This window comes from Lissotriton vulgaris, chromosome 9 (assembly GCF_964263255.1).
Source record: "Lissotriton vulgaris chromosome 9, aLisVul1.2, whole genome shotgun sequence".
In the NCBI taxonomy this organism is placed as follows: Eukaryota; Metazoa; Chordata; class Amphibia; order Caudata; family Salamandridae; genus Lissotriton; species Lissotriton vulgaris.
In genome coordinates this window covers 233292896-233316115 of record NC_141697.1, presented here as the reverse complement: position 1 = coordinate 233316115, position 23220 = coordinate 233292896, and the positions used below count along the sequence as shown (strand labels likewise).

The 23220-nt window shown below is 47.8% G+C and overlaps 1 protein-coding gene across 1 annotated transcript in view; it reads right to left on the bottom strand.

The window, feature by feature from the left end:
• Window positions 1-23220, bottom strand: part of BUB1B (BUB1 mitotic checkpoint serine/threonine kinase B) — a 440231-nt gene that overhangs the window by 197358 nt on the left and 219653 nt on the right. Inside the window, exons 15-16 of the mRNA XM_086937370.1 lie at window positions 9639-9720; window positions 7524-7576 (exon numbers count right to left, since the gene is read on the bottom strand). Of these exons, the coding sequence (XP_086793496.1) occupies window positions 7524-7576; window positions 9639-9720 (135 nt within the window). The remainder of the gene's footprint in view (window positions 1-7523; window positions 7577-9638; window positions 9721-23220) is intronic.

The following is a 23220-nucleotide window of genomic DNA, read 5'->3' as shown; positions in this document are numbered from 1 at the left end:
GGCACCAAAGGCAGTAACGGACGAGAGAGGTGCCTACGCTGTAGCGTTTCGAATATGACAGAGGAGGACGAGGTACGCACCGTCAGTGCTATCCCAGTTCCGCTACTCTCCTCAGCAGCACGTCCTGAAACGTCACAATGTGATCCACTGGTGCGACTCTCATAGGTGGAGAGTCCGACAAAGTAGGTGAATACCTCCTGTCACTGGAAGAGTACGTGTACCTGGACCGTGACCTTTCTCTACGATGGCGATGTCGTGATCTGGTCGAGGATCTTCGCTCACTGCAAGAGCGGTATCTCCCCCGGGATCTGGGTCTCCTGGGAGCCGCCGGAACGACGGGCACAGGTGGTTGCGGAAGAGGCGGAGGCTGAGCCGGAATCAAAGGCCTCGTTGTGGAGGAGGTGGAGGAGGAGGAGGCGTAGGTGTCCTAGGCAGGGCAGATGAGTAGGTCCTGGAGTAGTCGGAGACGGGAGACCGGAGTACTCTCCTCTTCTTGCGAGCAGGCCTTGAGGAGGGTGCTCTGGAGGTCGACTTTCCTGATTAAGAGCGCCGGCGCCGCTGCCACCGGGTACTCTGATGTGGAAATGCTAACCAGAGAGGATGAACTTCCACTAGACCCTGTTCTGGGCTTCGACTTTCTCTTTGACATCAACTTACGCCGAGACGTCGACTCCTTCCTCGATGTCGATCTTCTCCTCGACGTCGAACGGCGGTGTTACCTCGACGGCAAGATCTGATGTCTTTGGGACTAAACACGACGACGATGGTGTGTCGACGTTGTCTGTGTAGTCCTCGACGTCGACCTCATCCGAGGTCTCGACATCCTTCCCCTCTACGCAGAGCGTAGACGTTGCTTCAACGGGGAGCATATAGTATTCATACCTCTCGACGCCGACGTCGCTCTTGACTAGGGAGCCCCCCAGAGGCCGATGCACGGGAAGAGGAAGAAGATAAAGTTCCTCCATCCCCAGTGGTCCCACCTGCATCCTGATGTCTTCTCTGCTCCAGGCCTTGAAGACGGATCTTCTCCCGGTCAAGCAGGGTCCTCCTGGAGAAAAATTGACAAACATCACAGGAATCAGGAACAAGAGTTGATGGAAGACAGAGTATGCATACTCTGTGTGGGTCTGACTTGGCCTTCTTCCTACCACACTCAGGGCACTTGTCGAATAAATCTGGCATTTCAACAGGAAAGAGGTGGACTAGCAGCTCAAAAAAAGCAGCAAATGGAAGATAAAGGCCCCAGACGTCGAATGAAACACTAATTAGATCAAAAAAGCTCCAGAAATTGAAGTAATAACAATAAAAGTAGAGCTCAATGCTCCAGGGTTCTGCTAGCAGGAGCCGGAAAAAAGAACTGAAAGTAACTTGCCTTTGGCTGTGCATCATGGGATACCGAGGGTCTCTGGAGGGTTCTTTAAAGGCACGGTATCCATTTTCCAGACACATAATGGCAGCCTATAGGGCTTGTCTGTCCAACCCTTCCTCTCTATCATGGTAACGGATTTTTGTGAAGGGGAGTTTCTCTGTGATAAGCTCTTTAAAATGTGTAAATTTCTATATTATTTGGCTATCCTTTTTCACTTCAGGATGAAGAGCTGGCCAACGTAGCCTTGTTAATTTAAGGCTGCATTATTTGTCTTTTATTTTCTCTTAAGTGTCTATGCAGGACTGCAGAAGAAGACAACTTAAGAGACTATTTTTATTGCTCCAAGGTCCACAGACATGGGTGGGACTAGTCACAGATTAGGACTATAACAGAAATCCCCTACTACAGAACCTCTTCTTTCCAAGGGGATGGTGGTTAGGCCTTACAGTCCTTTATCCACTGTCGGTATAAGATGATATCCCCTTTCATAGTCTAAGGACTTGCTACAATGCTAACTGTGTTAGGTCTATGAGTTTTGCTGCTGGTAGTGGCACGTATACTGCATTATAGAGCACGATAGTTAAAATAAACATTTTGAACTATAACAGTGACTGTCTATTCTTATTGTGGACAAGTACGAGTGAGCGAGCGAAATGGTACGTCTTGCTACCGCGATTCCTGAGAGAGTTGTGTTTTGGGTTGTCTAATCATTTGTAACTTCGTGATTATGTAGGAGAATGAATGAGACACTATAGCTAGTCAGTTCTGGGTTTTTCTGTACTGAGGCAGTAGGAAGGCTTAGCCCCTACACACTGAGGTCCTGTTTTCCTGCCCATAGTTCTGTGTATGTGCAGAATCCCCGCAACAGCGTCACTAGCAGGATGCAGGAGGCAAGAGGCTTAGCAGCCTCAGAGGCAGTCTTACCGAAACCCAGGAGAGGCGCCAAAATATCGGAATCATAGCCTGAATATCATGGACTCGCTATTTCAGGGGGATATGCCCAAAACGGCACTGTGTCCAGAACAGCTCGATGAAAGGAAGCGTCTGAGGAGGGACCAAGTGTGACTACAGCATGTTTATAGTGCACCCCAGCAAGTGCAGGGGGTCTGCCACAGTTTGGAGATGACCGCATGGGATGAGCTCGCCTTGAACAGCCAGTCATCAAGACAGGGAAAGACAGGTACCCCCTGATCTGACCTCTTGGCAGCTTTCAATACAGTTTACCACAAGATATTGCTTAGCACCTCGTCCAATTTAGCATCAGGCCTGGAACCTTCTCCCAATTTCCATCAAAAACAGTCCATCTTTGCTCTCCTTCAGGAAAGAAGTGAAAACATGGCTTTTTACTGCCAGTTAGATCCAATCCTGTTGGATCCTGAGTCTTCTGAATCTACCCAGCATCAAGACACCCAAGGGCATTCGCGCGTTCTATAAAATGATAAATCAAAGGGTAGGTCCTTGCTTGGTTATCCAACTTCCTGGAAGGATGCACTCAATCAGCAGTCCATTTGAATTATCGCTTCTAATCCCAGACTATCCCTTCCAGTGTCCCACAAGTTCTCTTTACTTCCCCAAATGTGTTTAACATCTATGCATGGCCAATGAACACAACTTATCCGGTCTTTTAGCAGTCTCATCGTTTCATCGGATGGTGATAAACAACTTACTCTACATCTCGACTAACAGGCTCCCATATACACAACCGATTTATCTTCTGCTTGCATGTTATGTTGTGTTAATTTGTGTCTTTTATAGCGCTCGGCTACTCAAAAGAGTGTCCCGGCGCTTTATTGACAACCTAGGAAGACAAACACAACACAACAGATTAAAAGAAAGCAGGGTCAACAGAACACGAAAAAAAAAACTAGGAAGCAAAAAGCCAGGTTTTTAGGCCCTTCCTAAAGGCCAACAGATTTGAGGTGCTGCGTTACGTCAGGGGAAGAGTGTTCCAAAGCTGAGGGGCCCGGAGCATAAATGAGCGACCTCCAATACGGGCCCTCCGCACACGCGGGACAACAGCAAGGAACTTCGACTCTGACCTCAAAGATCGGGCAGGACGATAGGAAACTAACCTCTTCTGAAGGTATTTTGCCCCCGTGGCGTAGAAGGCCTTGTGAGCAAGGGTTAAAGCTTTAAAAACTATCCGCAGTCGGATAGGCAGCCAATGAAGCGACTGCAACAGGCCAGAGACTTTGACTCGCCTATGCAGGCCAAAAATGGCACGTGCTGCCGCGTTCTGGACCACCTGCATCCGTTGCAGGAGATATTCGGGCAGGCCAAGATATAGGACGTTGGAGTAGTCCAGTCTTGACCCGATCAAGGCCTGTACTGTAATCCTCCTGTGGTCCTCGGAGAGCAACGGAAAAAACTTCCGAAGCATGCGGAGAAGCCGAAAGCAGGTGCCAGTGAGGGAGAGGATCTGAGATCTTAAAGTCAGACCGTTGTCAATTTTAACCCCCAGATTCTTAGCTGACTGAGACGACCGCCCCGGAGGAGACATGTCAGCAGGCCACCATACCTGCCAGTCCGGATCGGATTGACAACCGAAGAAGAGCACCTCCGATTTATCTGAGTTGCATTTGAGGCTGTTCAGTTGGAGCCATTTGAACACAGCCCCAAGGCACTCGCGGATACTCTCTCCATCAAAATCCTCTCCTTTCCGGCAGGTAAAGAGCAGCTGGGTGTCATCTGCGTAGGATACGATCTGGGCTCCGAAGGACTCGGCCAGAGCCGCCAAAGGGGTCATAAAGATATTAAAGAGAGTCGGGCTCAGTACAGAGCCCTGTGGGACTCAGACTCCCAATGGCCGCTTCTCGGCAGAGCTAGAGGAGGCCCAGACCGTCTGTCGGCAGCCAGCCAAAAAAGATGTTAACCAGCTGAGCACCGTCCCCCTCAGACCGATCTCATGAAGTCTGACGAGCAGATCCTCATGGGGGACGGTGTCAAAGGCCGACAAGTCAAGCATGATCAGCATGGCTCTACCACCCGAATCTAGCGTCTCCTTGATGGCCTCCGACACCTCCAGCAGCGCCGTCTCCGTGCTAAGATTGGGACGAAAGCCCGATTGGGTGGAATGGAGCAGGTCGTGTGATTCCAAGAAATTGGAAAGCACGTTATGCACGTGCTTCTCCACGGTCTTGGCCAAAGCGGGGAGAAGAGAGATAGGCCTGTAATTGGCCAAAACCTCGGGGGCCAAGCCGGGCTTCTTAATAAGGGGGATAACCATCGCTTGCTTCCAAGCCAAAGGGACCACACCCTGGCTCAGAGAGAGATTCAGAAGGGGGTTGACCAGCGGATTTACGACTGCCGCCATCTTCGCCAAAAATTTGGCCGGGCAAGGATCGAGCGGCGATACAGATTTAAGATTGGCCAGAAGCGTCAGGGACGAAGCAGTTGAAATAGGCGGAAAGTCAGATAAGACTGGCCCTAAAGGAACCGATGGAATTAGACCAGCCTCAGAACAAAGGAAGGCACCAGCCGGCCGCGGCGGAAAGGAGTCTTGTATCAGCTTGATCTTGGTCGTAAAAAAGCATGCAAGATCCGATGCCCACGACTCTGTGGGAGCAGTCTGGGCCACATTCGACCGTGGGGCAGTAAATTCCCTAACGATCGTGAAGATCTCTTTGCAGGAGTTTGAAGCATCCTCAACCCTCCTAGTAAAGTAGCTCTTCTTCTCCAGGAAAATATTTCGATGGTATGCTTTACCCACGGTTCTGTATTTGAGTCTGGCGGCTGGATTATACTGCGCTCGCCAGGCTCTTTCTGCCACCTTGCACTGCCTGCGAGAAGCAAGTAGCGCACCAGTGAACCAAGGAGCAGAAACCCGTTTAGGCAATGAATGGGGGGTCCTCAAAGGGGCCAGGTCATACAACCTGTCCACAAACCAGGCCTGCAAGGACTCCAGGTCCCTCTCCAAAACCCCTGTAAGAGGGCAGGGATGTTCACACAGCGCCTGTGATAACATTTCAGGAGTCACCAGGTGAAATGCCCTTGACGCTGATCCTAGCTGCCTGGGGGCACTACTCAGGGTTTTTTTCCTGGCCGGTATGTAAAAGTTAACCAGACGATGGTCAGTCCATAGAACCGGCAGAAGTGCCGTCACCTCTATAGGGGAGGAAGAAAAGACCTGGTCCAAAGTATGGCCTGCATAAAGCAAGACTCCAGCTGGTGCAGACTTTTCATGTGTTCAATGCCAACAAGACGTACATGTACTAGTGGGAAACTCCATTAGGCGCTGGCACAAAACCCTGTGGCCAAAGATTTTGGGAGAAGCCCTCCTTCCAGTCCGCCAAGCGAAATTGCTATGAGTCCTCCTAGATCAAGACCTTTCTTTGAAATCTCAGTTAACTGAAGTCTCCGTAAGCTGCATCTTCATAAAAAATAAAATCCTAACTCCGTTACTTAAAGGTAGAGATCCAGTTTCTAAACTATGTCCTTGGTGGTTTAAGAAGGTTGTTAAGGATAAGTGTTCACAGCTGAGTAAGGCTGATATTGCTCATACTGTAGAGTATAAACAGACTAGAAGCAAGATTTATTATGACTCTCACATGAATGTTAGAACACCAAATTTCCATGTTGGGGATTATGTTAGAATTCGTAAACCTGGAATCTTGCTCAAAGGTGATGCAAGATATAGTAGACCTTTGAGAATTGTCAAAGTTAACAAGAATAGTGTTGTTACCTAAAATGGTCAAGTTTGGAATGTGAGACGCGTCTCCAAGTGTTTTATGAATGAATAGTTTTTGTAAGGGAAGAGATGTGTTATCCTTCATTCCATGTATTTCCCTTTTAAATCGGTTTCCCTTTTATGCACATTGTTTTCCTTTAATTATGGCACATGCCTTACAGTTGTGTATGACAACACTAAGAACTGTCTTGAAACCATTCCGTTTGTGAACCTGGCTGTTTGAAGTACTGTGCTCCAGAAGATTAAACCTTTCTAAATTTATCTTGGATTTGCCTCCTTCATTTCTGTCAAGTCATTTGCATGCAAAGGTATCTCAGCCACAGTCCTATCCGAGATCAAGTATTTTAACATCCTTTATCTCTGCCTCTCAGAAATAGCTATTCCCCAACCTCCAAAAACACAAATTAAAACTTTGCTGTATGGCATGTGCACAGGTTCTAGACATTCGAACTTGTTCCCCAGACCAGAATCCAACTGCATCATACACAGGATCTTTTGTGATATGGAAAAATGTCCCTTGCTGAAACGCTTCTCTAGCCACAACCCCACGGTAAGCCTGCGCTCTGCTTTCCAACTGTCATTTTTAGTCCCCCGTTTGAAACGTTCACAAACAGGTGGCCAAGATTTGCAGACAGTTAGACCACATCCCTGGCCTCTCCCCATACATCACAAGAACATGCAGTCTTACCTCGGCTTCAGAAATGTATTAAAAACTATCTACATTAGGTTAATTGTGCCCCCCTATTAACTTTTACTACTGAGTTGCAAGATGCCTATTCTGGTGAATAAGCGCTTAATAAAACATGCCATTATTTCATTTGTCATTTCAAACTACATGCTTAAAACTCCACTGGGCTACAAATATTCACAAAAATCCCAGCATGTAATTACAAAAAATAGTAGGGACTAGGAGTTATTGACCCTCTAATGAGAAGTTTCAGAACCAGTCTCTGCTACATAGCCTTTGGGCTTATCTGCTGTGGCAGGCACTCAAATTAATGCAAAACGTGATCACGCAAAGGCAGTCTACCCAGCTCCATAGAATAAAAGGCAGTTTGAATTCAGAAAGTAGAAATCTGGCACAATATTGATACCATAAAAATGATTTTATCCTGTAGCTTCAGTTATACTGAACTGCCCTTTTTTTCGCATAAGAGGACAAACTTAGCAAACAAATTCAAGGACAATCGATTTAGCAGTGGAGACAGACACTCCGCTGTAAATAAATGCAACCCTGCAATAAGAAAACTCTGCATTTACTAGGACACTCACTCCTAAGCCCAAAAGGGCACTCAGGGTATTTTAACTCATCTCACTCACTGGGGTCAAACTGAATTATATTAAGGCACGGAAAAGATTTGCAAACATGCTCACTCAAATGAAGTGGTGTATGTTTTTTTGTAAATGTGTATGTGTTATAAACCAAAAAAATAAACTGCACACAGTACTAGTATGATATACACTTACCTGGTGGATTCAGTTGATGGGGTTGTTGTTCCATCCTAGAGGCTTGGTTATCTCTAGAAAAGAAAATAATATTACTAAGGTCTGATTCAGAGAAGCTTCACAATGAAAATTAAAGCACATTTAGTTGATCCAATGGATTTGGACGGCTATAACAAACTGGTTTCCGGTTCCAAAACCAAGTGAAAGACAACCTACACCCACAAATGCAACTGAAACGGATTGTGCATGTGATCTGATGTAGAAGATAACAAATCAACAACCAATCTCTGACCAAAAAGAACAAAGTACACATTAACCAAGGTAATCGTCCAATATTTGCTTCTACATTGTGCTTTTATAACCTTCAACACTTTAGATAAAAAGGAGGTGCTTCAACGGATTATCAAAACCACAGCATCTAATGTGTCTCTTGAGCTTTGCCCAGTTATTTGCCTGGAAAAATTCATTGCAGCACTCAGGAGAGACATTACGACTATAGTGAAAGAGCAGTCGTGTAAGCAAAATCATCCTACTGAAACACACTGAAATAATTGTGCTCTTGAGAACCCATCCCCTGGATCCATACATCCTGGCTAACGATTGGTCAGTGTCTAACTTACCATGTCGCAGCCAGCCCATGGAAAAAGGCTACACGAGAACTTGAAGAATACATGGAGGTAAACCGTTTTCTTCATTATAAGAACCAGGCTTCAGCACCTGAAGGGGCACAGAATGTGCCCTGGTTTTCAACAGAGAATAATCATAATTGGATGGAGGTAAGAAATTGGCCTTGATGATCCTGAGCTTTCAACCTCGATTGACACAGGGAATCATGATAGGATACTGGGCAGCCGCAGAAGCTCTATTAGTAAGTTCAGATCCGCCAGAGTGGATGCAACCCTCATATGGACTGGTACAGTGGAATTATCCTCCTTAAAGAAGGTATCACACAGTGCACCCTCTACTGTTCAACGGTTATGTGCACCACACTGCTTCTTGAACAGCTCCAGGTGAACATCTAAATGTATATGGACAACGCTCAAATCGACATGGAGCTGGAAAATCAAGATCAGTCAATATGCACTGGATGAACGTTTCCTCTGCATGAATAAATGAATGAGTATGCAGAGGTTAGTCAAGGTAAGGGTAGAATCCAAACTAGACCCACTGCCTACAGACAAACCTCTGAGCCTAGGAAAGCCTACACCCACCTCAAAACAGAGGTACCATTTACTCCCCAGGTCAAAGCTGTGGTCAAGGGTTTTACTTCACAATTCTTAATCCCTCCTCATAAAGATCAATGGGTGAAGCCAACACGATCACCGGTCTTAGCCACTAGACTACTACAACATCTAGAGCAGGCTATCAAATAAATGTATCCATAAAGTTAAAAGATTCTAAGACCAGAGGGCTACATTGTGCCTCAACTGTTACAAGTACAACCACACTAACACTTCCCTAAAATCACTTCACTGAACCACACAAAAGAAAAAGAAAATATATTACGTCCTCTGCACAAGTCTGATTGGGTCAAAACTCCAAGATAGCTTCATAAACTAACAACCCACTACAAGGCTAACAGGGAACCAAAGCTCCAAAACAGCACACTTCAATCAATGTGCCTATGCCCTCTTAAAACACAGAGCAGGATCCTGGGAGTCAAGGGTACCACGCTGGGGAATGCATGAAACACTGATCTAAGGGCTAAAACTGAAAACATTCCTTTCAGGAAAATCTTTAAAAAACAACTATTGACACTTGCCCTCAAGTGATTTCCAGAATGTAATGGTTGTGAATAAAGATGGTCAGTGAGCGGTTCCAATTCACAAACCCCCTGGACTCCAACCCCTCGAAACCCTCAAGCACATAATCCACTACTACAACACTCGAGGGCTCTAAAGAGGCCAAAGACCCCAGAGCTTAATAAAATGAGTACATAAATGAGGGGAGTAACTAGCTTCACATCGCCACACAAGGATAGACATCAGACTAAGTTGAATGGACAAAGGCATTTCCTCTGCAAAAAGTGGGAAAGACCCAAGCAGCAACTTCACATTCTAATTTCATGCTCAAGGTCCCATTGCGGAGAAATAAAATTAAATGGACAATACGGTGCTTATGCGTTCTCAAACCTACTTTATACTCAATGAAGCTGAAGACTCATCAAAGATCTTGAAAGGAAGGCTTTGATGAACTGTCAAAGCAGGAGAAATTGATTCTGAAACAGAAGCATATTTTATTACATGGTTGTCATCAACCTGCGTCTCAATTCAGACAGAACTTCTAGTCAATAAATATTAACTATTTCTTCCAAAAGGAAAGCAGCATTAGCACCAACTTCAAAACATTTTGCAAATAATTCAAAGAATACCACACTGCCTAAGGAACAGAACATTTCAGTAAGATAAAATAACATCAATGCAGTAGAAACACAAGTATTAAGCAAAACATTAAGTTTGAATGTCCAAATTGCAAAAGGAAAATGCTACTTACCAGTAAGCATCTGTTCTTGGCATGTAGGGCTGCTTGGGTCAAAAGTCCAAGATAGCTTAGCCTAGTGTTGGGTCCGGATGTTTGCACCTTGTCTTGGAAGAGGCTTAGAGGTATCACGAGATAGGTGACTCCTGCCCTGGACTACAGTGCGCATGGGCATCTTCTCCATCTTCAGATTGTTTTTCGCCATTGTGGCAAAGATGGAGTATAGGAAAGTAAGAGATGACCATGTTAATGTATGTAAAAGATAACTCTGCAGCTGTGACAGGCACCGGGGAGGAGGGCGGGCGATATGAATGTCAGCAGCCCTACATGCCATGAACAGATGCATACTGGTAAGTAGCATTTTCCGTTCGAGGCATGGGGGCTGCTGAATTCATTTCTTAGCATAGACTGTATAGCAGTTTCTCCTCTAGCGGTGGTCACCTGTACCAGCTGCAGTGGTTTGAAAAAGAGTTTTAAGGACAGCCTGGCCTACAGCAGCTTGTTGCTTAGCTTGCACGTCTACACAGTAGTGTTTAGTGAAAGTGTGTATGGTAGACCATGTAGCCGCCCTAGATAGGTCTTCTAGGGGAATATTCCCTAGGAAAGCCATGGATGCCCCCATTTTGCGCGTTGAGTGGGCTTGTGGGGGAACTGTTAAAGTGCGCGTTGCCTTTGATAGCATATTTGAATGCATTTAACTATCCATCTGGCTATTCCGGACTTTGAAATGGGATTACCCTTATGTTGTGGAGAAAAGGCAACAAAAAGTTGCTTTGTTTATCTGAATGATTTAGTTCTGTCAACGTAATATAGCAGAGCTCTTTTGACATCTAGTGTGTGTAGGGCTCTTTCAGCCACCGACTGCAGGTTTTGAAAGAAAACTGGCAATTCTATGGACTGATTGATGTGGAACGTGGATATCACTTTTTGCATAAATTTAGGGTTAGTACGAAGCACTACCTTATTGTGGTGCATTTGCATGAAGGGTTCCTGAATGGTTAGTGCCTGTAGCTCACTTACTCGCCAGAGGGAGTTAATGGCAATTAAAAATGCCACCTTCCATGTTAAGAATTGTAGTTCACATGAATGGAGTGGTTCGAAAGGTGGCCCCATGAGTCTGGTTAGTACTACCTTTAAGTTCCATACTGGCGAAGGTGGATGCTTTGGAGGGATAATTATTTTAAGTACTTCCATAAAAGCTTTGATAGGTGGTATTCTGAACAGGGACATATGTTGCCTGTTTTGAAGATATGCTGCTATAGCAGCAAGGTGTAGCTTTATGGATGAGTATGCCAGATTACATCTTTGAAGATGTAGCAAGTAACAGATTATGTTTTGGATGGAGGCATCTAATGGATTGTTTTGGTTATTATTACAATAGATTACAAATCTTTTCCATTTAGCTGCGTAGCATGCTCTAGTAGTGGGGCGCCGTGCTTCCTTGATAATGTTCATGCAGTCTGGAGGCAGGTTAAGGTATCTGAACTCGAAGACCTCAGGAGCCAGATCGCTAGGTTCATCTGATTGGGATCTGGGTGCCTGATTTCGCCATGGTTCTTTGTTAGCAATTATGTCGACAGGCGTAGTCTTTGGTGCGGAACTACTGAGAGTTCTAGGAGCCTCGTGTACCATGGCTGTCTTGCCCATGTGGGAGGAACCAGGATCATTGTGAGTGACTGTTGCCTTAATTTGCGTGCCACTAATGGGATCAGTGGGATTGTCGGAAAAGCGTACGCAAATCTGCCTGACCAGTTCATCCATATCGCATTGCCTTGTGACAGCGGGTGTCGGAACCTAGCGGCAAAGGACTGGCATTTTGAGTTTTCTTTTGTGGCAAACAGATCTATTTCTGGATGTCCCCATTTTTTGAAGAATGGTTGAGAACTTGTGGGTGAATCTCCCATTCGAGTATTTGTTGCTGTGTCGGCTTAGTAGATCTGCGATCTGATTGTCTATTCCTGGGAAGTGTTCTGCCAGGAGAAAGATGTTTTTTGGAATTGCCCACCTCCATATGCTCTGTGCTAGGTGAGAGCTGCAGAGAGTGGGTCCCTCTCTGTTTTTGGATGTAGTACATGGCTGTCATGTTGTCCATCCGGATTTACACAGCCTTGTTATACAAGTATTTCTGGAAGGCTTTCATTGCTAGAAATACTGCTAGTAACTAAGTGGTTTATATGCAGTGTCTTTTGGCCTTTTGTTTGACTATCCAGAGACCTTGGACTGTGTATTGGAGGAGGTGGGCTCCCCAACCGGTCAGTGATGCGTCCGCTGTTAATACTACTTGTGGAACCGGCTCTTGGAACAGTCGCCCCTTGGAAAGGTTTTGTGGGTTCCACCACTGCAGAGAGTTGTAAGTGCGACTGTCTACCAACACTAGGTCTTTCAGTTTTCCTTGGGCTTGGTTCCACTGCTGTGCTAGGCATTCCTGCAATGGACACATTTGAAGTCGGGTATGAGGGACAATGAATATGCAGGAGGCCATCATGCCTATAAGCTGCATGAACACTCGAGCTGGCAGGGAGTGTTGTGGCTGAAATATTTGAATGAGAGACTGTATGTTGGATAACCTGACTGGATTTGGATATGCCTTCGCTACTGAGGTATCTATTGTTGCTCCCAGATATTGTTGTATGTGGGAGGGCTGCAGATTTGATTGGGTAATTTATGGAAAATCCCAGATTGTGCAGTAGCTGGATTGTCTCAGACGTATGGTTTGCACACTGTACGTATGAGTTGTCTTTTATGAGCCAATCGTCCAGGTAGGGGAACACATGGATGTGTTGCCTTCTGCGATGTGCTGCTACTACTGCTAGGCATTTTGTAAAAACCCTTGGTGCAGTAGTTACCCCGAAGGTAAGAACTTTTAACTGATAGTGGCGACCCTCTATTGTGAACCTGAGGTATTTCCTGTGAGCTGGATGTACAGCTATGTGAAAGTATGCATCCTTGAGGTCTAATGTAGCGAGGAAGTCGCCTTCCTGGAGTAGCGGGAGAACTTCCTTGTAGAGTGATCATATGGAAATGCTCTGAAAGTATATATTGGTTCAGAGGTCTGTTGTCCAATATTGGTCTGAGGGACCCATCTTTTTTGGGAATAAGGAAGTATAGAGAGTATACTCCTGTGCTCTGGTGTTGAAAAGGGACTGTCTCTATGGCTCCCTTTTCTAGCATGGATAGCACCTCTTGTTGTAACAGCGTGATGTGTTCATTGGACGGGGAGTTCCAGGCAGTAACCATACTGGATCATTTGTCTTACCCACTTGTCTGTGGTAATGGCATGCCAGACTGGTAGGAATGCAAATGCTACTTACCAGTATGCATCTGTTCTTGGCATGTAGGGCTGCTGACATTCATATCTGTGCATAGATCGCCGCCTAGTGTTGGGTCCGGATGATTGCACATTGTTGTCCTGGAAGAGTCTTCGAAGTATCACGAGATAGGTGGCTCCTCCCCTGGACTACAGTGCGCATGGGCATCGCCTCCATCCCCAGATTGTTTTTAGCCATTGGCAGAGATGGAGTGAAGTATGTGAGAGATGACCATGCTGATGAGCATATGTACATATGAAGACTGCAGCTGCTACAGGCGCAGGGGAGGAGGGCAGGCGATATGAATGTCAGCAGCCCTACATGCCAAGAACAGATGCATACTGGTAAGTAGCATTTGCAGTTCGAGGCATGTGGGCTGCTGAATTCATATCTGTGCATAGAATACATAGCAGTCCCTCCATTAGCGGCGGCCGCCCGTGCCAGCTGCAGCAGTCTGAAAAAGTGTCTTGAGAACAGCCTGACCAACAGCTGCCTGCTGTTTGGAGTGCACGTCTACACAGTAATGTTTAGTGAAAGTATGCGTGGTAGACCATGTGGCTGCTCTACAAATATCTTCTAAGGGAATGTTACCTAGGAAAGCCATAGAGGCCCCCAACTTCCTGGTGGAGTGGGCTCTTGGTGGGATAGTGAGAGTGCGTTTAGCTTTAGCATAACAGATTTGAATGCATTTCACGATCCACCTAGCGATCCCAGCTTTGGAGATAGCGTTTCCCTTGTGGTGTGTGGCAAAAGCAACGAAAAGCTGCTTGGTTTTGCGAAAATCCTTAGTCCTGTCCACGTAGTACATCAAGGCTCTTTTAACGTCAAGGGTGTGGAGCATCCGCTCCGCCAGCGTTTCTGGGTTTTGGAAAAACACCGGCAACTCAATTGTCTGGTTTATATGGAATTGAGATACAACCTTGGGTAAGAATTTAGGGTTAGTGCGGAGCACAACCCTGTTAGCATGTACTTGGAAGAAAGGTTCTTGGATGGTAAGCGCCTGCAACTCGCTAACCCTCCGTAGCGATGTAATTGCTACTAAGAAAGCAACTTTCCAAGTCAGAAACTGAAGCTCACAAGAGTGCAGTGGCTCAAAGGGAGGACCCATCAGTCTTGTAAGAACCACATTGAGGTTCCATTCCGGAGCTGGTGGGGTCCTTGGTGGAATGACTCTCTTGAGTCCTTCTAGAAAAGCCTTGATAGCTGGGACTTTAAAAAGTGACAGGTGTTGCCTATTCTGGAGGTATGCTGCCATAGCAGACAGGTGAATGCGGATGGAAGAGTACGCCAAATTGCATTGATACAGGTGGAACAGGTAACAAATGATGTTTTGAATGGAAGCATCTAGCGGGTCAATATCGTGGTTAACACAGTAAATGACAAACCTCTTCCATTTAGCCGCATAACAAGCTCTAGTAGTGGGCTTTCTTGCCTCCCGAATGATGTTCATGCAATCGGGAGGAAGATTGAGGTAGCCAAACTCTAGGACTTCAGGAGCCAGATCGCCAGGTTGAGCTGTTGCGGATCTGGGTGCTGAATGTCGCCATGGCTCTGCGTCAGAAGGCTGGGAGTGAGATGAAGCCTCTGATGCGGTACCACGGAGAGTTCCAGAAACGTGGTGTACCACGGTTGGCGAGCCCACGTTGGAGCAACCAGGATGAGAGTCATCGAGTGCTGTCTGAGCTTGCGTGCCACCAGCGGTATCTGAGGTGCTGGGGGAAAAGCGTACGCAAATCTGCCTGACCAGTTCATCCACATCGCATTGCCCTGTGATTGCGGGTGTGGGAACCTGGCGGCGAAGCTTTGGCATTTTGCGTTCTCCTTTGTGGCGAACAGGTCTATCTCTGGATGACCCCACTTTTGGAAGTACGGTTGGAGTACTGATGGATGTATCTCCCACTCGTGCATCTGATGGCTGTGCCTGCTGAGCAGGTCTTCCATCTGGTTGTCTTTGCCTGGGAGATGCTCTGCCATGAGGAAGATGTTCCTCTGAATGGCCCACTTCCACATGCTCTGAGCCAGATGAGACAGCTGCGGAGAGTGTGTGCCTCCCTGCTTCGAATTGTGGTACATGGCCGTCATGTTGTCCGTCCGGATCAACACGACTTTGTTGCACAGATGTACTTTGAACGCCTTTAAGGCCATGAAGATTGCCATCAGTTCCAACACATTGATGTGCATCTTCCTCTGCTGTAGTGTCCATAGCCCCTGCACCGTGTAATGGAGTACATGCGCTCCCCATCCCTGGAGAGAAGCGTCCGTTGTCAGGATAATCTGTGGCACAGGCTCCTGGAACGGTCGGCCCTTGCAAAGGTTTTGTGGATTCCACCAATGCAGAGAGTTGTACGCCCGACCGCTCACCAACACTAGGTCTGTCAGTTGCCCATGAGCCTGAGTCCACTGACGTGCCAGGCACTCCTGAAGCGGACGCATATGTAGTCTCGCGTGCGGGACGATGGAGATGCAGGAGGCCATCATGCCTATCAACTGCATGAACACCTTCGCTGGAAGCGAGTGCTGAGGTCTGAATCGTTGGATAAGCGTTTGGATACTGGCGATTCTCACTGAGTTTGGCTGCGCAGTGGCTGCCAGTGTGTTTATTGTCGCGCCCAGATACTGCCGTACATGGGCGGGTTGGAGATGGGATTTTGGATAGTTCAGCGAGAATCCCAGATCGTGCAGGAGATGAATGGTGCGGGACACATGGTCGGCGCACTGCTGTTCTGTTTTTGCCTGAATGAGCCAGTCGTCCAGATAAGGATAGACGTGGACGTTCTGGCGTCGTAGATGCGCCGCCACAGTCGCCAGGCACTTTGTAAAGACTCTTGGCGCTGTGGTGACCCCGAACGGCAGAACCCTGAACTGGTAGTGCTGGTCTTGGATCGTGAATCTGAGATACTTCCTGTGGGAAGGATGCAGGGGGATATGAAAGTATGCATCTTTTAGATCCAACGTAGCCAGGAAGTCCCCCTGTTGAAGCAGAGGGAGTACCTGCTGTAACGTGAGCATATGGAAGTGCTCCGAGAGAATATACCAGTTGAGGGGCCTGAGGTCCAGGATGGGCCTGAGGGATCCGTCCTTTTTGGGGATTAGGAAGTACAGAGAGTAAACCCCTGTACCCCTTTCCTGCAGCGGGACGAGCTCTATTGCGCCTTTTTGCAGCATAACCTGAACTTCCTGCTGCAACAAGAGCAAGTGCTCGCCGGACATAGGACGGCTTCTTGGAGGTATGTTCGGTGGAGTAGAGGTAAGTTCCAGACAGTAACCGTACTGGATAAGAGACTTGACCCACCTGTCCGTGGTGATGGATTTCCACGCGGGCAGGAACTGCTGGAGTCTCCCCCCGACCGGTGTTGTGTGGTCGGGGGGGAAGTGACAGGGCGTCACTGCTTGTTGGCGGTGGTGGACCTGGAGCTGTTGTTTCCACGTCCCCTGCCTTTGATGTTGTTGCCTCTGTATCCACCTCTACCCTTGTTGGTGTATGAGGTTTGGGTATTGCCTTTGTAGTATTGAGTGGATTGCGATGCCTGACCCCTTGAGGGGCCTCTGGAATTGGAGCGGCGAAAGGAGCCACCCCGAAACTGCTGAGATTGAAGTGCCCCCATCGATTTAGCAGTGTCCGTGTCTTTTTTCATTTTTTCAAGCGTCGCATCCACCTCAGGGCCAAACAAATGGTCAGGATTAACCGTCTGGTTCAGGATGGTCGTTTGTATATCGGGCTTAAAACCCGAAATCCTAAGCCAAGCATGCCTCCTGAGCAACACACTAGTGTTGATTGCCCTGGAAGCTGTATCAGCCACATCCAGCGCACACTTTATGGAAGCGTTTGAGATGAGCTTCCCCTCTTGAACTACCATCTCCCCTGCTTCCTTGTACTGGTCAGGCAAGTGTTGCAGTAGTGTCTCTAGGGTGTCATAATGAGCCCTATCGTAACGTGCGAGTAAGGCCTGAGTGTTTGAAATGCGCCAAATGTTAGCTGCCTGTGCAGCGATCCGCTTTCCTGAGGCCTCAAATATTTTCGACTCTTTGTCTCGGGGAGGAGCGTCACCAGTTGTCTGTGAGTTCGCTCTCTTCCGAGCGTTGGAAACGACCAAAGAGTCCAGTGGCAAGTGTCCCTTGATATATGTCGGATCCGAGGGCGCTGCTTTATATTTCTTATCAATGCGTGGATTGATAACACGTGCCCGAGTGGGCTCCTTGAATACCTCCTGTGCATGCTTGAGCACCCCCTTGAGCATTGGCAAAGTTTTAATTGACTTTTCGGACACAGAGAAAGTGTCGAACAGAAAGTCTACATCCACAGGATCCGAGTGCAGCTCGACATCGTGGTTAGCTGCAGCTCTTTCGATCAGCGCATTGAAGGCAGCAGAGTCCTCCGTTGGCGAAGTTTTCGGCGCAAAGAAATGCGGTTCCATACTTGACTGCGGGTCCTCGGGGTCGCCTCCGGCAGACCAAGGTTCATGTTCCTCCTCCGGATCCGAGTACGCCGGATAGTTGTACTCGACCTCTTCCTCGTCGTCATCCCCCGCGGTAGAGCGATTTGGGGATTGTGGCAGGTCACTCGGGGATGCCGGCGCCGGAGGCGCTGAAGTACCCGCAGAGTCCTTTTTGTTTTTTAGAGGAATGCGAAAGTGTTCCAGCACCGGCTCCGTGGTGATTTTCCTTTTGAGGAGGGACAGTTTTCCAGTATTGGCGTCTATGATAACTTCACGACGTTCTTCCTCCGCGAGTGGTTGGAGCCGAGGCTTAACGACCACCGGAGACGCCTTGGGCGTTGACACCTCCTTCAAGGGAACCCCGACCACCTGCTTCGGGGCGAAGGCCTTCGGCGCCGACTTCGGCGGGAGGGTGAAGTGTATAGGCGTGCGTGCCTTGGACGGCTTCAGTGCGGGCTTCGACACCCCAGCGTCTGGGCCTGTAAGCTCCGCGGCCTTTCGAATCCGGTGCAGGGACTCCTGGACCTTCTTTGTGAGGGCTGGAGAGGGAGCGACCGTTTCGCCAGATTTCCCCGATTTGGGAGTTGTGTCGGCGAGAGGCAGAGTCGACGCGGTACCCTCCTTGGCTCCGGCGGCCGGTGTCGGGGAAGCCTGAGTTTTGGGTTCGCCTTGACGCTTCTTCGAAGCCTTCTTTGGGTCGTCACCCGCGACCACCTTCGGCGCCGATGCAGCCGCGTCGGCCGGCTTTGCTTTCTGCCCCGACCCAGATGACTTCGGGTCGGCCATATTGGCTGGGCCGCCCATGTCGGCCATTTTGGATTTCTTTGGTTTTGACGCCTCCAAAGCCTTCTGTACGGCTTTCACTTTCGGTTTCGAAGCCGTAGCTGTTGAACCCGATGGCTTCACTTTCGGTTTTGAAAAAGTGAGCGGCACCTCCAAAATGTCCGTGGCCGGGCTCTTAGGCGGGGCTGCTGGACGTATAACAGGATCTTGGGTAAGGCCCGAAGGCGATCCCTCGACCTGGGCCGTAGGAAGGGGGTCAACCCCTGAGTCAGTTCGGGGGTGCTCGTCCTCAGAGCTGTCCCCCACGGTGGCAAAGGCCGTATCGTTGTCCCCTACCTCGTCGTCGGCTTCGTCAAACCCCTCGTCCCCTGCGTCGTAGACCTCCCCCTCGGTCGCAGGGCCAGAGTCCGAAACCTGCTGGACATCGTCGTCTTCCTCGAAGATGTTGTCCGGCGGGGGCGCAGACAGTTTGGCCTGGAGTCTCGCAGCCCGACGAATTTTGAGGGTCTTCTTGCACCGGAACTTCGAGCAGGCCATGCACCTGGCCTCGTTGTGGTCCGGCGACAGACAGGTGTTGCACACTGGGTGCACGTCGAGGTGCGAGTACTTCGCGGTGCAGACCAGGCACCGTTTAAACGGAGTCCGTTCCATGGCCTGAGCGTCGTGTGGGCCCGTCCGCGCCGAGAGCACGCGGAAGGGCAGCGAGAGTTCGGAGCTGGAGAAACAGTAAACCCAAACGATAACTATACCGGCGCCAAGCCTAAAGACCTTTTGGTCTCGAGTTAAATGAGTTAAACAACTATCGGTTCCAACAGAGGGAACCGACGCACATCCGAACCCAATGGCGGAAAAAAACAATCTGCGCACTGTAGTCCAGGGGAGGAGCCACCTATCTCGTGATACTTCGAAGACTCTTCCAGGACAACAATGTGCAATCATCCGGACCCAACACTAGGCGGCGATCTATGCACAGATATGAATTCAGCAGCCCACATGCCTCGAACTTGTGTTATTCTGCCTCAGACTGGTGTTAAGTTGTCTGGAGGGAGTGTGAACAAGTCACTGTTTGGTGGTGGAGGCTCTGGTGTTATTACCACCATGTCCTCTGCCTTTGTTATTATTTCCTCTATCACCTCATCTGTTGGAGCCTTTATTAAAGATGCCTTGGGTATTAGTTTTAAATGATGAAGAGGTTTGTGATGTGTTGCCTCTGCTGGAGCCTCCATAGGAGGAGCAGCGAAAGGAGCCCTTAGACTGTTGAAATTGAAGTGCACCCATGGACTTTGCGGTGTCAGTATCGTTTTTCATCCTTTCTAAGATGGTATCCACTGCTGGCAAAACAAGAAATCCTGGTTAATGGGTTGATTAAGTATGGTAAACTGTACTTCATTTTTGAAACCTGAGATGCGTAGCCAGGCATGCCGGCGTAGCAACACACTAGTGTTGACAGACCTATCGTCTGTATCGGCTGCATCAAGGGCGCATTTTATAGATGCGATAGTGATGAATTTCCCTTATCTAATTAGGTCATTAGCTTTTGCCTTATAGGGTTCTGGTAGGTATTTTAATAATCCCTCCAGTTCATCATAGTGTGCTCTGTCATAGCGTGCTAGGAGAGCTTGTGTATTGGCAATTCTCCAGGTATTTCCTGAGGCTTCAAAGGTTTTTGACTCCTTGTCAGAAGAGGGGGGGCATCAAGTGTTTGAGAATTTGCCCTCTTTCTGGCATTAGAAACAACTAGAGAGTCTAGTTAACTAAGACTTGATATTACAGGGATCTGTAGGGGCTGGTTTATATTTCTTTTCAATTCTTGGATTGAGGACACGCGCTCTGGCTTGTTCTTTAAAGATGTCTGGTGCGTGCTTAAATACTCCCTTTAGCATAGGGAGTGTATATATACTCTTCTCTGATGCTGGGAAGGTTTTAAATAGGAAACCCTCCTCTACAGGGTCAGTGTGCATGCTTACACCATGATACTGAGCTGCTCTGTCAACTAACTGGTTAAAAGCGACCGTGTCGTCAGTAGGGGATGCTTTTGTGGGATATGTGGAGTGATCTGGTATGAGTTGTGTATCATATGGGTCATTAGGCTCATTCTGATCGTCCCATGTGTGATCTTGGTTTCCCAGATCATCAGGGTCTATAAAATCCTGATAGGGGTCTTCACCCATGTCCTCTCCCTCATCATAATGTGGAGGTGGAGGCGAATATGGAACATAAGGCATGTCAAGAGTGAAAGGAGGAGGTGTAAAAGGTCTAGAAGGGGATGTCCCAAAGTCCATTTTTTTAGAAGGAAACAGAAGAAGGAGCCTCTGTGTCCAGTCTTCTCTTGTTCTTATTGTAAACTTTTATGTCCTGTATTAGGTTCTATATACAGTCTATTTTGGTCTGGTCTCACTGGATCAGGATGGAAAAGTTCTTCTTCCACTGTCCGTGGCTTCGGCGCCGATGTTTTTGGATCGGTCGCTTGCTAATTTTATTTTTGTCCTGAACTTTTTTCGGCTCAACGTCTTTTGTCAGCTCGACAGCTGTTTTCGGCTCGACAGCCTTGTTCGACTCGACGACCTTTTTATGTTCGATGGTCTTTTTCGGGTCTACAGCCTTTTTCGGCTCGATGTGTTTTTTCGGGTCGACGGCTTTCTTCGGTTCGACTGCCTTTTTCGGGTCGGAGGCAGTGTTTGGCTCGACAACTTTGTTTGGGTCGATTCCTTTTTTCGGGTCGACTGTCTTTTTTGGATCGACACCCTTCTTCGGGTCCACAGTCTTTTTCGGATCGACACCCTTCTTCGGGTCGATAGTTTTCTTTGGATCGACGCCCTTTTTCTGGTCGACAGTCTTTTTCGGATCTACTTTTTTTGGTTGGCCGGTGTTTTTTGGATCGACCACTTTTTTAGTGTCTGGCCAGTTTTCGGTTGTGCAGCAGTCTTTGAGACTACACCCTTTTTTGTGAAGAGTCTTGCTCGGTCTCGGGGTACAGGAAGGCTGGTAATGGTCTTCGGAGCCGAGCCAGAAGGCAGGATTTCTGAAGCAGTATTTCGGTCGCGGCTAAGGCCTCTTGGCGATGCTTTGACCGGAGCCTTGTCGGTAGGTGGAGGCAGGGTAGGGGCTTTAGTAGTCCCGTTTGCCCCGGTGGGTTCTCGTCATCGGAGTCTGACTGGTCTTCTACTGTGACTAGCTCTAGGCCGGAGTCCGCTGCCTCTAGAAGTTCATGTTAGTCGTCGAAAATGTTTTCCGGTTCAGGTGATTGTCACTGCATCTCTTGTCGAGTAGCTCTTCGGTTCCGGATAGTTTTCTTCGAACGGAACTGAGCACAAGCTGGACAGTCTTCCTCAGTGTGCTCCGGAGACAGGCACTTGTTGCAATAATGTATGCTTATCGCTATGTGGAAACTTTGATTGACATTGTGGGCATCTTTTGAACGGGGTCCTTTCCATCGGTGGGAGGCCCACGTGGCGTCGAAAAGGCTCAAAGGCCCGCATCGACGACCAAAGATGGATGGAAAGAGTTGTCGAGTCGGGGAACAATACAGTCAAAATTATGAGGTTTTTAGCCTTAGAAATTAGGAAAACTCCCGTCCCGAAGTTGGAGTTGTCGAAGTGCATCCGAACCCAATGGCGGAGAAAAACTATCTGAAGAAGGAGAAAATGCCCATGCGCACTGTAGTCCAGGAGAGGAGTCACCTATCTTGTGATACTTCGAAGACTCTTCCAAGAACACAAGGTGCAAACATCCGGACCCAACACTAGGCGGCGATTTATGCTAAGATATGAATTCAGCAGTCCACATGCCTCGAACACAAATGTTTGTCCTCGGACAGGTCTACTACTAAGTGGCATAATATAGCAATGATATAGCAGGATTCAAAACAAGAAACACCAAGGCATGGTTGGACCGCAAACAAGAGGCATTAAGATGTGTATATCTGTAAAACACGGGATAATCACAAGTTACTCACTATTATACTACAGTATGTAGTCCTTAAAAGAAAAATGGATTATGTGCGGGCTGAAGATACTTTGAAAATTTGCATCAACCCGCTAGGACCTACAGCAGATTTCTTGCACCCAGAGGATGAACTGTGCTGTGAAGAGAACAGAGGTTCACAAAGAACTCATTTAAAAGAAAGAGAAGTATAGAGAACAGCAAGGTTACTGTAACTGATATGATACATATATAACATTTCAAAAGGTTCTAGTTCAACACAGTAGTTCATTACAAAATAAAAAAATAAAACAACAGTTTCATAGGTGTGCATAAGAGTGACAGTGAAGTGACCCTTGCACAAGATCCCACTCCCAAAACTTGGGGAAACGTAGTGCAAAAATAACAGTGGTGTTATCGGTATACAAACAACTGCGAAAGTATTATTCAATCCATTAATACAGGCCCACATCACATGTGTAAGTGGAGGTCATGGGAAGGCAATCAGTGTGTTTGCATCATGACAACGACGTTTTCACCCCAGAGTCTCATCAGGAGGAAATAATTCCAGGGGGACTCCTGCTTAGGCCCAGGGCAAAAATAGAATGAGCAGGCTGTTATATCTTCGACCGTCTGGCCACTTGGACTTTGTTGGACTTCAACTGGAACCAAGATTGCCTCAAGGAAGACTCCTGCTACTCCTGGTCTTGCTGTTCAAGTCTTCCGCCTCGTCCATCTGTGCTTCGCTCAGGTTCTCCAGACATCCTGTCGGCATTAAGGACATCAAAAGAA